This window comes from Calonectris borealis, chromosome 4 (genome assembly GCF_964195595.1).
Source record: "Calonectris borealis chromosome 4, bCalBor7.hap1.2, whole genome shotgun sequence".
NCBI classification, from domain to species: domain Eukaryota; kingdom Metazoa; phylum Chordata; class Aves; order Procellariiformes; family Procellariidae; genus Calonectris; species Calonectris borealis.
The window spans coordinates 15,018,089-15,035,169 of NC_134315.1; the positions used below are offsets into that span (position 1 = coordinate 15,018,089).

Below are 17,081 nucleotides of genomic sequence, written 5' to 3' on the forward strand. Positions count from 1 at the left end.
TCAAACCATGCTGATCACATCTTTTCTTACCCTAGGAGCTGATACGTTACAGACATGGCTTTCCAGCTTTGCATTTAAAAGCACCAGACACTGATCATCAGTGGCTGAATTTAGGCTAATTCTAAAATGGGCAAGGTTGTAATGTGTGTAGATAGAGAATACCAGAGATATTTCAGCAGTGAGCCCTTCCACCTACAAGTCAAAATTTCATGTCTGTATAGGAATTTAGGCTTCTCTATGCATAGCATAGCAAAACTAAGGGGTTTTTTTTTTCCAAATCTCAAAAAACCCTCTCATTTTTGTGAGTATTATTTTTAATCTAAGAATTTTTTTTTGTCTGACAATCACATTAGCCATCTACATTCTTTTTTTGGCTCTTGTGCAAGCTCTTCAATGGGTGTTAAGAGTACAAATGAAACCTGAGTTCAATTCCAGTCACTGGAGAAAGTCCTGTTGACTTCACTGGAATCATGACACCAAGTTAGGCGGGAGTGTTGATCTGCTGGAGGGTAGGAAGGCTCTGCAGAGGGACCTGGACAGGCTGGATCGATGGGCTGAGGCCAACAGTATGAGGTTCAACAAGGCCAAGTGCTGGGTCCTGCACTTTGGCCACAACAACCCCAGGCAATGCTACAGGCTTGGGGAAGAGTGGCTGGAAAGCTGCCCGGAGGAAAAGGACCTGGGGGTGCTGGCTGACAGCCGGCTGAACATGAGCCGGCAGTGTGCCCAGGTGGCCAAGAAGGCCCATGGCATCCTGGCCTGTACCAGAAATAGTGTGGCCAGCAGGAGTAGGGAGGTGATGGTGCCCCTGTACTCAGCACTGGTGAGGCCGCACCTCGAATACTGTGTTCAGTTTTGGGCCCCTCACGACAAGAAGGACATTGAGGTGCTGGAGCGTGTCCAGAGAAGGGCAACGAAGCTGGTGAAGGGCCTGGAGCCCAAGTCTTATGAAGAGCGGCTGAGGGAACTGGGACTGTTTAGTCTGGAGAAGAGGAGGCTGAGGGGAGACCTCATCGCGCTCTACAACTACCTGAAAGGAGGTTGTAGCGAGGTGGGTGTTGGTCTCTTCTGCCAAGTAACTAGCGATAGGACAAGAGGAAACGGCCTCAAGTTGTGCCAAGGGAGGTTTAGATTAGGCATTAGGAAAAATTTGTTCACCGAAAGGGTTGTCAAGCATTGGAACAGGCTGTCCAGGGAAGTGGTTGAGTCACCATCCCTGGAAGTATTTAAAAGACGTGTAGATGAGGTGCTTAGAGACATGGTTTAGTGGGCATGGTGGTGTTGGGTTGACGGTTGGACTCGATGATCTTAGAGGTCTTGTCCAACCTTAATGATTCTATGTTTCTATGATATCACTCATTTCACATACGAGAATGTAGCAAATCTGGGGGAGAGCTAATGAAAAAAAAAAGTACTCAAGACTGTTTAACATCCTATTGCTATAAAAATAAATCTCAATCTCACAGTTTAAAATGATAATTTTTTTTTTTTGTTAGTCTCTTAAAGAAAGATGCTCTGGTTCCTGTCATCTCTTTTCCTTTTTTCTCTTTGGCAAATAATTGATTTTTTTTTTCTCCTTTCTTAGAGGACATAGAACAATGGATTTTCCTTCATTGGCTTTGGTTTTTTGTCATAAACATAATTGATAATGCTAGTGTCGTCAGCACAGTTCTGGGAAATACGACTTAATTAGTTAAACTGCTGGCTGGATAACTATAACTTTGCAGCAGCCAAATAAACATACTGGAAGATGTGAATGATCAGTGGGCTAATACTTTTTTTAAAACATTCTCAATGGAAGAGCTTACTTCAAATGTAGAACAGAATACTGCCAACCAACACAAAACATTTTCAAGGTAGAAATTGATTGTTGTCCCTCTCAATTACTGAGCAAGCAGTTCTGATTTTGTTGTTGTTGAAGATCATACCAAATAGAGAAGAGGAGGACTCTGAAATAGTGAATTTTCCTCTGAGCATTGTAAGGGCAGCAGCACTTATATACCTCTCGATGCCTTACTTTTGCAGCCTTACATGTTCAGAGCATCTTGACCCCTGTGTCTGGCAGATATAGCTGGCATTCAGTCATTAGCTCTCAATACCTACTGATTTCCAGTTTGTTCCAGTTGTCCAATCCAAAATGCATTCCATCTCTCTTTTTCCGAGGTCAGTGGTCTGTAATGCAAGAGGCCCAGATTCCCTTCCTGGCTGTGGCACAAAGCAAGCCATGTCTCTGACTATGGATCATCTTGTCTATCTCATTTATTTCTTCCATCAGCGTTCTGTTCTGAGTAAATAAAGTGTAAAATAAGCTTGTCTTACTTCAGTAACATTTCATAAATCATACTTGGATGTGTTAAGTAGAAAAAATATCTTATTCATTTTATATAGAAAATTGCACTTGTAGGTGGAAATGAAGGGGTTTCTCGAAAAACAAAAAGCACTTTAATTATTTAATTTTGGCAATACCCTTGTCTTACAAGCAAGTGTTCAGGAACAGAACAGATGAATAACCCACGGATGGATGAGTGTAATCCATTAATTTTTGTGTGAAGCAAAAGTAATTCAGAATCCAAATGGCATCAAAAGTCAAAGTGATGATCAGAAGTATATTTGACGGTATACTAGAGGGAGCCAAAATAACACGGCAAATGGTTTAACAAATTGACTGACTAAGTCCTTCCATCTCCAGCTTATGTGATTTTATATGTGAGCCCTTCTGTTGGCTGAAGATGGTCAAAAGCAACGGGCAATTGTGTATTAAGTGTGTGCCTGAGGAAGTATCAGTATCAGATGAAGATGAATGGATGCAAATTCCCCAGTTGACTGGTGAGGCATTTTTTTCAGTTATTTGAGCATATTCACAGGGTACTCTGTTTTAGTGTCCCTTGTACAGAAAAGGAGAAATTTGGGATAGCCTATCTATGGTGTAAGTTATTCTTCTCTTTGGCACTGTGCATTTCTTTAATGGTAATGTGCCTTCTATGAGTTTAGCTAACTAGGCATAGTCTTGACCAGTTGTCTAGTTTTACAGAAAAATCCTTACATAGCATGTTTGTTAAGCAACTAGATACTGCACTGTTGCCACTGGGTACTACTACAAATACTTGGCTTACCGTTTCTCATTTTAAGTGCATTTCACCCTATATACTACGATGTAATAGAAAAAAGATATGTGTTTGCATGTGCATGTGCATATACATACACACACACAAATATCTGTGACTAATAACTGTCTGTATTTGCCAGGTATGTGAAATGAGCAACCAAGAGGATTTAATTTCTGATATCAAATAACCAACTATAGTTTGCTACTGATGGTTTTAGGAGAAAGAATGAGGTAACTTACTGAGAAAACTGTCATGCTTCCTAGTCAGAAGCTGCTGCCTTGAGGATGCAAAAAGGTATATATTAACGTAAAGAATATTTGAAAAGAAATGTATCTTCAAAACTAGCACACCTCTTTCCTCCAGGGCTCCTGCTGTAGGTCATTTTGCTATGGTTATTCAGGGGGTTGTGAACTTTGGGAAAGGACTGTCCTCCTCTGTACCTTCTGCAGAGTAACTCAGCAAGTTCCAGGTGCTTAACAAATAATGCACATCCTTGCTGAGGCACTTAAGTGTCATGGCTAGCAATCTTTATCTAATGTTAGTGATCTCTGAGGAAACACAATAGCTCCTTGAGGGTTTTGACTGGTATGTAGGCAACAGAAAAAGCAGCCAATGCACAGAATTGATGACCTAATGGCTAGTCTCATTAAGTCAGATTGTACCCTGATTTACTTTGAAACCTTAATGGTCTTGGTGAGGTTAGAATTCACTGTGTGTACTATCAGCCTAACTATGAAAGCAGAAAATTTGCACTACCATCAAGCAGATGTAGTTCTTCCTAATGAACTAACTAACAGAAAAAAAAAAATAGGAAGTTAATGCCAAGCTTGTGTCTGCTGGCACTTGGTCCAGGAGATGATATAGAAGTCTTCCTTAAATAACAGTAGGCCTATGTGTCACAAAAACTGGAGAAAGACCAACTGCACGGGGCAGCCTGTGTTTTGACCTAAACGGAGAACACATGCCAAGTCCTCATTTTGTGGCAGGAGTATGAAGAATAAAGTCACACACTCTCTACATATGGAAAAGAAGGAAATCGTGTAAATGGGTAAGTGCCATAGGGCTCGACTTCTGATTCATCACAGGCAAAAGCTCTAGAAATTACAGGGTTTTTTCCTGCAAAATACTTTTCCTGAAAATGAGGACAAAAACTGTGACGATTAACCTATTATTTGTGATTTGATGATGCTTTATTCAGGTTGGCCACATGTCTTTTTCTTTGTGGGTTGTAGTTTATTGACACAATCAATTGAAACGGCTCTTCTGGAGCCATTACAATTTGTTGTGTTAGTGCAGCTGAAAACACTTCAACATACCATGTGTCACGCTTTGTCAAGTTAACAGTTGATGTTTCCAAATCAGGATTAGGAACAGTGCTGATGCAGTGCAATGCAGCAATTGCTTGTGCAACATAAGCATTCATGAAAAGGGACAAACTGAAGTAAAGAAGCATTACCTATTGTTGTTTGTCAGGTGTCCCAGCAGACTCAACCTGGCTACTGTTGTGAAGAGACAACAAAAGATGTTTTTACAAGTATATTAATGACAAAAGGAGAGCCAAGGAGAATCTCCATCCTTTATTGGATGCGGGGCGGGGAGGGGGGGAACATTGCCACCAAGGACGACGATAAGGCTGAGGTACTTAATGCCTTCTTTGCCTCAGTCTTTAATAGTCAGAGCCGTTATCCTCAGGGTACTCAGCCCCCTGAGCTGGAAGACAGAAGACAGGGACGGCAAGCAGGATAAACCCCCCATAATCCAAGAGGAAGCAGTTAACAACCTGCTACGCCACCTGGACGCTCACAAATCTATGGGGCCAGACGGGATCCACCCGAGGGTACTGAGGGAGCTGGCGGAGGAGCTTGCCAAGCCGCTCTCCATCATTTACCAGCAGTCCTGGTTAACTGGGTAGGTCCCGGGCGACTGGAGGCTCGCCAATGTGACGCCCATCTACAAGAAGGGCCAGAAGGAGGATCCGGGGAACTACAGGCCGGTCAGCCTGACCTCGGTGCCGGGGAGGATCATGGAGCGGTTCGTTTTGAGGGCGCTCACAGGCCATGTCCGGGACAACCAGGGGATCAGGCCCAGCCAGCACGGGTTCATGAAAGGCAGGTCCTGCTTGACCAACCTGATCTCCTTCTATGACCAGATGACCCGCCTAGTGGATGAGGGAAAGGCTGTGGATGTGGTCTACCTGGACTTCAGTAAAGCCTTTGACACTGTCTCCCACAGCATTCTCCTAGAGAAGCTGGCGGCTCACGGCTCAGACAGGTGCACTCTTCGCTGGGTAAAAAACTGGCTGGACGGCCGGGCCCAGAGAGTTGTGGCGAACAGAGTTAAATCCAGTTGGCGGCCGGTCACGAGCGGTGTTCCCCAGGGCTCAGTTTTGGGGACGGTCCTGTTCAATATCTTTATCAACGATCTGGATGAGGGGATCGAGTGCTCCCTCAGTCAGTTTGCAGATGACACCAAGTTGAGCGGGAGTGTTGATCTGCTGGAGGGTAGGAAGGCTCTGCAGAGGGACCTGGACAGGCTGGATCGATGGGCTGAGGCCAATTGTATGAGGTTCAACAAGGCCAAGTGCCAGGTCCTGCACTTCGGCCACAACAACCCCAGGCAACGCTACAGGCTTGGGGAAGAGTGGCTGGAAAGCTGCCCAGAGCAAAAGGACCTGGGGGTACTGGTTGACAGCCGGCTGAACATGAGCCGGCAGTGTGCCCAGGTGGCCAAGAAGGCCAACGGCATCCTGGCCTGTACCAGAAATAGTGTGGCCAGCAGGAGTAGGGAGGTGATGGTGCCCCTGTACTCGGCACTGGTGAGGCTGCACCTCGAATACTGTGTTCAGTTTTGGGCCCCTCACGACAAGAAGGACATTGAGGTGCTGGAGCGTGTCCAGAGAAGGGCAACGAAGCTGGAGAAGGGTCTGGAGCACAAGTCTTATGAGGAGCTGCTGAGGGAACTGGGGTTGTTTAGTCTGGAGAAGAGGAGGCTGAGGAGAGACTTCATCGCGCTCTACAACTACCTGAAAGGAGGTTGTAGCGAGGTGGGTGTTGGTCTCTTCTCCCAAGTAACAAGCGATAGGATGAGAGGAGACGGCCTCAAGTTGTGCCAAGGGAGGTTTAGATTGGACATTAGGAGAAATTTCTTTACTGAAAGAGTGGTCAGGCCTTGGAACAGGCTGTCCAGGGAAGTGGTTGAGTCACCAACCCTGGAAGTATTTAGATGAGGTGCTTAGAGACATGGTTTAGTGGGTATGATGGTTTTGGGTTGACAGTTGTACTCAATGATCTTAGCGGTCTTGCCCAACCTTAATGACTCTATGACTCTACGATTCTATGATTCATCTCTTGGTGAAGAGAAGGTGCCAAAATACAGCAGGGGCGATGAGTGCTCTGGGTCTGGGGAGAAAGGGAGAGGCAGTACTGACAGACGAGCTGTTCTCCAGGCCTCTTGCTATTCCCTGCTACCAGACCCACCACTTTGCTACGTTGGGGCAGAAAGGCGACAGTCCTGGTGATGAGGAGGTAGAGCTCTGGCAGAGGGATTTGTGAAAACAGCGGTGATGAGATATACTTAAAGGCAAGGAAACACTGCTTTAGGGGTAAAGTGAGGTTGATCTTTTACTGATCTCTTCCCAGGTTAATCCTGCTAATGATTTAAACAGTCATTTAAATGGCTAAAGTTACCTGATTTAGGAAAGTACAAAATGATGTTTTGGCTATTATACAAATGGATTTTAAACATTTTAAGGGCATGCAGATATCCAGACGATCCTCTATTAATTTAGAGGATTACGTGAATTTAAAGGATAAGATAAATTTCAGCAGAAGATTGACTTAACCACTGAACCATTTATTTAAACAAACCTTTCACCAGGAATGTTAGGATGCAATCCTAGACTTCTCTTTGGCCTTGAACCACTTCAAATTAATTGGTTTGGAGCCAAAGGAGGTGCATAATATAACATCACAATTTATATTTAGGAAAACTCATTAGAAATGAAAAAGTTATGTAACTCCTTAGAGAAAGCAAAAGAAATATAGGACAAATTATACTCAAACACTGCAGTTAAATTATTTTAACAGCAGGGTAGGTTTAAAAAAAACTGTTAGGGCAAAATCCAACATAGCATGGGGAAAAAAGCTTTTACATCTTACTGTAATTAGAAACTCATCAGGTTAATAGGGCAACTTTTCAAAAGCTGCCATTTAAGTTTTTGCACATGGCATTGATCTTGCTGTATTTCAGTTTGCAAATCGAACTTGTCCAGAGAACAAAAAAAAGCAATTGGGCATTTTGTAATGTACATGTAAATTCAAAGCTCTATATCTTTGTGTCTGTGCTTTTTCATTCAATTTGTACTTGTGATAGAATCCTAAGAAGATTTCACTTTCACTTCAGTATCCACTGACTGAAATTGCCAAAAGCACCAAGTGATTTTGGGGTATCTCAGTCTTTAGCAGGGAAACTGAAAGGCTTCAAGAAAGCAAAGGGAAGGGAGCCAGCTAGTGAAGATCCACTTAAAATCTGAGGCATAGGAAATTAATGATCACTTTTGATAATTTAGGTCAGCACTTCAAAAAGTTGTTTGATATTTAAATACATGATGAGAAGAAATGCTGAAATGAATGGGAAGGGATGCAGCATAATGGAAAAACTTTTCCAAAACAGCCAAATGACAGCGGAGCCTAAATCTGCAGGGATTTCATTTATTGGCTATGGCAGTTTTCATACATGTTGTTTTGTGGCTCCTAAATATGCTTCCTATTTACAAAGATATCTAAATGTCAAAAGATAAAGAGAGGGGGATGTACAAAACATCTGCTCGCTCCAGATGACTAACAAGTGAAAAATAAGAGGAAGCCTGCAAAGCAAGTCATGAATGAGCCAGCTACCTTTACTGAAAGGATGAATTATTCCTTTTAGGAAGTAACGAAGTACTAGAATTAGGTGCCTAGATTGCAGCAGCTCTCCAGCGTAAGTAATTTTTTTTTTTTGATAAAGCTTTAAATATGGTACACTGAAAAACAAAACTGCAGAGATGTTACTAAACAGCAAGGTACTGTGCTTACTATTATATTCATATTTTTCAGGGTGGGTGGAGCAAGGGAATGAAGTGAATGGAATGGAATAGGATAGAATAGAATTAGAATAGAATAGAGTAGAGTAGAGTAGAGTAGAGTAGAGTAGAGTAGAGTAGAGTAGAGTATTTCCGCTGGAAGGGACCTATGGCGATCATCTAGTCCAACTGCCTGACCACTTCAGGGCTGAGCAAAAGTTAAAGCGTGTTATTATAAGGGCATTGTCCAAATGCCTCTTAAACACTGACAGGCTTGGGGCATTGACCACCTCTCTAGAAAGCTTGTTCCAGTGCTTGACCAGCCTCTCGGTAAAGAAATGCTTCCTAAAGTCCAGTCTACACCTCCCTTGGCACAGCTTTGAACCATTCCCATGGATCCTATCACTGGACAGCAGGGAGAAGAGATCAGCACCTCCCTCTCCACTTCCCCTCCTCAGGAAGCTGTAGAGAGCAACGAGGTCACCCCTCAGCCTCCTTTTCTCCAAACTAGACAAATCCAAAGTCCTTAGCCACTCCTCACAGGACATTCCTTCCAGAGCTTTCACCAGCTTTGTTGCCCTCGTCTGGACACATTTGAGTACCTGAACATCCTTCTTAAATTGTGGGGCCCAGAACTGCACACAGTGCTCAAGGTGAGGCCACACCAACGCTCAATACAGCAGGACAATCACCTCTTTTGACCGGCTGGTTATACTGTGTTTGATGCACCCCAGGATGCGGGTTGCCCTCTTGGTTGCCAGGGCACACTGCTGACTCCTGTTGAGCCTGCTGTCAGCCAGCACCCCCAGATCCCTTTCTGCAGGGCTGCTCTCCAGCCACTCCTCTCCCAGTTTATCCTTGTGCCCAGCGTTACTCCGTCCTAGGTGCAGAATTCGACATTTTGACGTGTTCAATTTCATACCATTAATCATTGCCCAATGCTCCAATCTATCATCTAGATCCCTCTGCAAGGCATCTTGTCCCTCAAGAGAGTCAACAGCACCTTCCAGGTTGGTATCATCAGCAAACTTGTTAATGGTGCGTTCAACTCCTGCATCCAGGTCATTGATAGGTGTGTTGAACAGAACTGGCCCTAGAATTGAAGCCTGAGGACACCGCTGGTGACCGGTCACCAACCAGATGTAGCCCCATTCACTACAACCCTTTGAGCTCTGTCCTTCAGCCAGTTCTTCACCCAGCACACCGTGAACCTGCTCATCCCACAGTTGGACACTGTGTCCAGAAGGATGCTGTGAGGGACAGTATCAAAAGCCTTACAGAGATCCAGGAAAACTACATCCACCGCCTTCCCTTCATCCACTAGGCAGGTGACCTTATCATAAAAGGATACCAAATTAGTTGAGCAGGACTTTCCCTTTGTGAGCCCATGTTGACTGTGCCTGATGATTGCATTGTTCTTTAAATGCCTTTCAATAGTACCCAGGATAATCTCCATAATTTTTCCAGGAACCAAGGTTAGTTAACAGGTCTGTAGTTTCCTGGGTCTTCCCTCACGCCCTTCTTGTAGATGGCAATAACATTGGCTAGCCTCCAGTCAGCAGGGACCTCCCCAGACTCCCAAGACCTTTGGTAGATGATCGAGAGGGATCCTGCCATAACATCCGCTAGCTCCTTCAGTACTCTGGGATGAATCCCATCAGGCTCCATGGACTTGTGAACATTCAGCTGATACAGCTGGTCCCTTGCAATTTCAGTGTCCACAAATGGAAAGTCACTGTTGCCACACTTGTGGTCCTCCGACTCAGGGGACCAGGCAGCCCAAGGTCTATCAGCGTTGTTAAAGACTGAGGCAAAAGAAGCATTGCATGCCTCCGCTTTTTCTTCATCTCTATTAGTCAGGCGACCATCTTCAACAAATATCGGTCCAACGTTTTCTTTAGACTTCCTCTTGCTATTAATGTACTTAAAAAAGCCCTTCTTGTTATCTGACACAACACTGGCCAGTTACAACTCTAACTGAGCTTGGCCTTTCGTGAGTTCTCCCTGCATATATGAACCACAGCTCCGTACTCTTCCTGCAAAGCCTGACCTTGCTTCCAGAGATCATACAATTTCTTTTTCCACTTGAGCTCCACGAGGAGGTCCCTGTTCAGCCAAGCTGGTCTTCTACCCTGCTTGCTTGACTTCCGACACAATGGGATTGCCTGCTCCTGTGCTTCGAAAAGGTGATTCTTAAAAACTGACCAGCACTTGTGGACTCCTAAGCCCTCAAAAGTAGATTCCCAGGGTACCCTGCCAAATAGCTCCCTGAATAGCTTCAGGTTTGCTCTCCTGAAGCCCAGGGTAGCAACTCTGCTGTCCTTTTTTCTCATTACACTGAAAATTTTAAATTCAACCATTTCATGATCACTGTGGCCAACACAGCCACCTACTGTCACATCTCCCATGAGACCTTCTCTATTCACAAATAGCAAGTCTAGGAGGGCATCTTTCCTTTGGCTCACTGAGTACCTGTGACAAGAACTTGTCTCCTACTTCAAGAATTTCCAAGACCTGCTCGCCACAGGAGTGTGGTATTCCCAGCTGATGTCTGGCAAGTTGAAATCTCCCATAAGGACAAGGGCTACCGATCCAGAAATTTCTCCTAATTGCCTATAGAATAACTCATCAGTGCTTACACTCTGGCTGGGCGATCAGTAGTAGACACCCACTACAACATCTCCTTTGTTTTCCATCCCCCTAATCCTCACCCAGAGGCTCCCAACCACATCATCACTAACTGTAAGGGCTGTTCAATCAAACCTCTCCCTTGCATATAGCGTGACACCTCCACCTCGCCTGCCCCGCCTATCCCTCCTGAACAGCCTGTAGCCTTCCACCCCAGCCCTCCAGTGGTGGGACTCATTCCACCAGGTTTGAGCAGCCGCAGAGTCAGGACGTGCTCTCTTGTGTTCAGGTGGAATTTCATGGTTTCTCATTGGTGGCCATTGGTTCTTGTCCTGTCAGTGGTCTCTTCTGAGAAAGGTCTGGCTCCCTTGCCCTCGTTCCCTCCCACCCGGTACACATGCACAGAGGCATCTTCCCCTTAAAGTGGAAGCAGAGCAGAAAACTGGAAAAGAAGGGAAAAAGGGCTCAGGGGAAGCATTCTGGTTCGGTATTGCTTACTTACCTCAAAATGCCGCCCCGCTGCTTCTGCATCTGAGCAGGTAGCAACCAGCTCCCTGCCCACGTTGCCCAACAAAGTGTTGCACAGACACTCACAGACAGAGGGTTGGTTAAAACAAGCTAATTTATTGTCATCTTTGCATTGGTTAAAGGTCCCACAGGGGATCAACTCTTTCCAACAGGATGGGTGGTCCCATCCTGTTACAGGTGGTAACAGGAGCCTCCGTTGCAATGGCATCTTCAGCTGGAGCGTCGGAGATTCCCCAAACTCTGCTTATGCTGAGCTCCTCTTGAGCGGTGTCACCTCCGTGCCGCCTAGTTTGCTCAGGCTCCCCAGGCAGTCTTTGGGATGAGCAGATTCTCTGTCCCAGTGCCCAAAATTGTCTCCCGGGCCCCACCAGTGTGAGAGCAAAGTAGGTCCTCAGGGTCACAGGCATAGCTGGAAAAGCCTGTGGCTGCCAGGATGTGGGTGCAGAGCTGCAGACCTCCGAGGTGGAAATTGTCCTGCCGGGGCTGCCTCGCCGTGAGTCTGAAAAGCGGCATCTCGACAAGAGCGCAGCTCTCCGGCCGCGGTGTGCTGCTGGTGAAGCTGGCCTCTGCCTACCCAAGGCTCAGGGCGGCGCCTGAGCTGCCTTGCTGCGCTGCAAAAACCATCTCCATGCAGATGTTCAGCTCGGAGGTGGTTGTCAGTTGGAACCTGCAGGTCTGGGAGGAGGGCAGCACCGTTAGCTGGCAGTGGTGCGACTGAGGCAAAAACAGCCAGGCTGATCTCACCAACTTCTGGACCCAACAGGCAGTTTTCTCCGTATCTAAGTAGGAGCCTGTGCAGAGGGTGCGTAGGAGGTCCGAGCTCTGATCCCTCGGCAGCTTGTCGTCGGGGTGGTGGAGAAAGCATAAAATATCCCCCGGCAGCTTCTCCCTCGAGCACATGCACTCCAACAGCACACGGGTGCTGGAGTGCCTTGCTGGCCACTGCCCTGTGGTGTCGGGCTCGAGGCTGAAAGAGTGCCCGGGGGGTGGCCGCAGGAACACGAGCAGGCTGTAGGCGATGCCGTTCTCGCGGACACTCCAGGCTTCACAGGCGCCGCCCACCCCAATGGCTGGATGCATCTCCGGCATGAAAGTCCTCTTGGAAAGCACTCGGCAGACACCAAGGAGGTCACCCACCAGCTCCTTCAGCACCTTGCGCATGTTGGGCAGGCCCTGCATTCGCGACGGGGTGGCCACAGCCAGAGACCTGACACCACTGTATGCGCCATTGAAGTCTTCTGTCTCCTCGTTGTCCTTCTCGCTGCTGGAGCTGTCTTGCTCTCTGCAGCTGCCAGAGGCAAGCTTCCTTCCCCTGGCCACCCACGAGACCACAGCGACCAGAACCAGGACTGCTGCAGTGGTCCAAAATGGCCACTGCCAGAACGCAGAAAGGAGCGCGTCTTCCTCGGGGTAGTGCTCAATCTCCTGCAGCAGCCGAGTCATCTCCTGGTGCAGATACTGCTCACGCCGCTGCATGCGCTCGGTCATGGCCACATCTACCTGGGGATCATTGTTCAGCCCGTACTGGGTGGCCAGCACAGCCAGGACGAGGGCGATTGCCACAGCCATGGCCTGGAGGGGATGAGAGAAAAGGGGGCTCAGCAGGGCTGGGTGGGAGGGAGCACGGGGCTGGGGGAGGGGGCAGGAGCCGCCGGGAGCTGGGGGCCGGTAGGAGAGGGGGTGAGGGAGGTGGGAGGGAGCAAGGGCAGGGTCTGGGAGCGCCGCACGGATGGGAGCCACGGGCTGTCCCAGGAAAGCGTTTGGGCACTGGTGTCGACAGGCTTGAAGGGGCCGCAGGCCCTGGCTGGAGACAGCATGGGGCCCATCCTGCCCAAGCCGCCCTGATGGCCAGCCCCTGGCTGGGCTGAGCCCCGTGAAGGGGCCAGGGACACCCAAGTAGAGCCCCCCGAGGCCCCATCCCTGCCACCCAACAGTGTCCCACAGAGCCACGGGCGCCCGGCACATCCCCAAAGCCTCTGCGGGCACCTGCCACCACTGGGAGCCCCGAGCACCTCTGCCCCCAGCCCCGAGGGGGTCCCGTGCCCTGCCCTGAGGGGCTCGGCTCTCGGTCTGGCTTCGAAAGCCCCTGGCCGTCTGCCCCGTCCAGCCCAGCCTTGCCCCTGCATGCTGCACTCACCGGTCGCCCAAGTCAAACAGCAGCGGGGCTGCCGGGTGATGTCCCTGGGGACAGCTCCCATTGTGACCTGTCCCCTGTGATGTCACAGCCACCAGAGCAGCATCACCCAGCCGGCACGCCCCAGCCTTCGTCCCCACCGCCCGGCTCAGCGGGTCCTGGGCATCACACCAACTACCAACCCGCCCGGCAGGAGCAAGCTCCCAGGGGCTCTCTTGACAAAGCGGGCAGACACCCCCCAAAACCGTCATTGAGATGAGAGCGGGGACTGTAGGTGGATGTCCCTGACTTACGTAGAGAGGTGCAAAGTTTTCTGGTTCGGGTGGTCTGACTCCTTGAGTTGTCTTGAAAAGAAGAGCTACGAGCCCTGGGGCAGAGACAAAACTCCTCCTCCCTCTTCTCCTCTTGGAAGAGTTCCTTCTGCCGGGGCAGGACTTAGCCCTGCAAACCCTGATGGGCAGGCCACCCAAAATTCAAAGTGTGCATGTGCGAGAGAAGGTGACGTGGCCCATGGATGGTTTACTCCTGCTCTGCCACCCTGTGAGATGGATCGGCTCCCTTGGTGCTGGCCTTTGTGCTTGTAGACACGACGGTGCTCTTGGTGCCTTCATGACGCTGATGGGGGGGTGATGGTGTCTATGCCTGTGGAGGGATGGGGCCTCTCCATGGCCCCTTGCTGTGCTGTGAGTCCTTGCTGTGCTGGCGAGAGATCAGTGTTCCAAAAGAGACTCTCTTTCCGAATGGTGATGAGGGGGTGCAGGAGGGGGGTGCCTGGTACTGCAGGACACTCCTCCCTCCTGCGCCTGCCCTAGCTGTGCCTCCAGCTCTCCAGCTGCTGCTCTGCATTGGCTCGTGCCCAAGGCTCCCACCGGTGCAGCAAGCAGAGCATCCAGAGCCCCGCTCCGCACTTGTGGTGCTTGTTCCCTGTGCAGAGGGCTCACCACTTGGAGACCGTGATGTCCATCTCCCCAGGGGTGGCCCCAGGGCAATAATGTTGGGCTCCCAGGCGTTAGTTTGCCCCAAGTCTGTAGTTATTCAGTATATGCAAAACCAGGCTTAGCCCCGGATTAATCTGCATGAATAAAAATCATTCATAGTGGTATTAAAAACAAGCCCTTCTACATACTCCAGGTCTTCATTTGCAAAATAAGACTAATATACTGCTTTGAAGAATAATTATGTCTTCTGGCTTGTCAACTTGGACACTTTGCATAGAGTGTCTTTTCTAGTGGTATAAGCAATGCCTATAGCCCAGAACTCCTGATTTCAGCTGGGAGATCTAAGCCCTGCTACCATACAGATAGAATAGAAGAATAGAATAGAATAAAATAGGACTACTTCAGTTGGAAGGGACCTACAACGATCATCTAGTCCAACTGCCTGACTACTTCAGGGCTGAGCAAAAGCATTATCCAAATGCCTCTTAAACACTGACAGGCTTGGGGCATCGACCACCTCTCTAGGAACCCTGTTCCAGTGTCTGACCAACCTCTTGGTAAAATGCTTCCTAAAGTCCAGTCTAAACCTCCCCTGGCACAGCTTTGAACCCTTCCCACATGAAATAGAGTCACTCAGTGAATGAGGTAAAACTGTGTAACTAATTAACTAATATCAGAAGGGTACTCTTGACTTAAAAATGCATTGCTATTAACATACAATATTATTAGTTTTATATCCTGGATGGAAACGGTTTTACACAGGCAAGTCTTGCCTGTTATTAAGAACCGTAAAAGCAAAACCTCATTCACAGCTTATGTGCACTGCGTATCACGCTCATTTGTAAGATTAGAGCTTTATTATGGCTTTAAAACAGCAAAGTTTTTCCTATCCTGGTAACCCAGTTCGGATTCCTTTAAACTGACAATCCATGCAAGAGAAGATACTTTGAAAAACAATGACAAAAAGATGTAGCAAGCAATATCAGCAGTAACTTCAAAGAAATAGTGTTAACCTTGCAGGATCTGGTTGCCAGAGGAATAATTCTTTCTCTGCTAGCTGAAAAAATGAAAACCAAGACCAGCTACATCCAGACAGTGCAGATGTTGACTAGCACAGGATTACCGGTACTTCACAGCAAGAGATCTAAGAACTTAAAAAACCCTATTTGTATTCTGTAAAATATGCAGCATTGTCACCACTATATTTGAATTACTTATTTTATGTTACTTTAGGAAACTGCAACTGAGGGCATTAAGCACCCTAGATGCTAAGAAATCTAAACCCAGTACTTATGAATTTTAAAACAATCAAATATCTGAATGTGGTGCACATTTGAAAAAGAATTAGTCAAAATGAAAACGCGGTGAAAAATAGAAAATAAAAATGACAAGCAAGGAACAATTCCAGAAAGATAGGGTTCCCACTGAGCGTTAAAGTACAGCTGCTGAGGAAATCTGCCAGATGCATTCAGGACTCTCCGTAAATCGGGTTTGTGAATCAGTGTCTTCAATCAGAACTGTTGCCTTGGGGGAACAGAAGGGGAACGAGAGCTTCTTAAATGCTCGGCTAGGGGCAGGCTGTGGAGAGCAAATGTTAGATTCCTTTGCCTGAGGAGAATATGGGCAAGTGTACCAAGCAGCTTCCAAAAATATTTTACGTCTTCAAAGCACTGGACAAAGATGAACTAATAATTCCCTGCTCCATTTCGCATTATAGACAAAGCTGAATTCCAAAAGAAAAGCAAATCAGGTCTGAGGCTTGAGAAACGCAAAAGGACAATTTTTCAACAGTGTTGGGATGGCCAAGCTAATTTACAGTAGTAGTTTAGTGACAATCTCCAGGTTATAATCCCTACAAAGAAGTCCAAAGTGGTGTATTTTAATACCTTCCCAACTGCCTAACTGCATTTTGCTCAGCTGAACTCGATCCAACTGGCCCTTAACAAAAAAAGAATTTGCAGATAGGCATAAAATCATAAAGCAACAGCTCACCGGACACAGAGAGGAGCAGATGGATATTTTTGTCATTTCCCAGTAGCCTGTTCTTTTCATCTATCTCCAATTATCATACAGAGATGTTGACTACTGAAAAGTCAGAAAGGAGTGCTGCATAAGGAAATACTCAGCAAAGACAAGGAAGTATCTATCACTTGTACTAAAGGAGGACATCAGCCATTCAAGAGCTATCCTATCTGTTCTGCCAATCTAGTCCTACTGTGCAGCTATGGGTATTACAAAACATTCTAGAAGTAGCAGCAGCAGGGACTGGTTGCCTTCTCCTCACTGCAGGGGAATAACTTTTAATCTGTATAGACGTTTTCTCTTAAATTAGGTTATATTGAGCTTCAATAAATCTCTAATATTTGCTTTTGGGGAAAAGTTGTGATCTTAATTCGTATTTTTTACTTTCTTACTCAAGACATTTTTCTAAAGGATCAGCATATTAACTCATGGAATTTCAGAGAAAGTTTAAGCCTGTTCAAAACACAATTTTTGCTCAGGCTACAGCTGTGTCAGTTTGGGACATGATTGTTTTTTTAAAAAACAGTATCATCGTACCCGCAGAACACCATAGTGCAACAGCAGTTCCATTTGTATAAAGACATCTCACCCTGATCAAGCTTATTCTTCTTCTCATTTGGGAAAAAATTACACTTAGGTCAAGCATAAATAATGTTGACTACAAA

At 47.0% G+C, this 17,081-nt stretch overlaps 1 protein-coding gene across 1 annotated transcript; it reads right to left on the reverse strand.

Annotated features, from left to right (window-relative positions):
* Positions 1–11,761: 11,761 nt before the first annotated feature.
* On the reverse strand, positions 11,762–12,822 carry LOC142081819 (inositol 1,4,5-trisphosphate receptor-interacting protein-like 1). Its single transcript, XM_075149005.1, has one exon. The coding sequence runs from the start codon at positions 12,808–12,810 to the stop codon at positions 11,893–11,895; it is 918 nt and encodes a 305-aa protein (XP_075005106.1). The 5' UTR covers positions 12,811–12,822; the 3' UTR covers positions 11,762–11,892.
* Between the last annotated feature and the right edge of the window lie 4,259 nt (positions 12,823–17,081).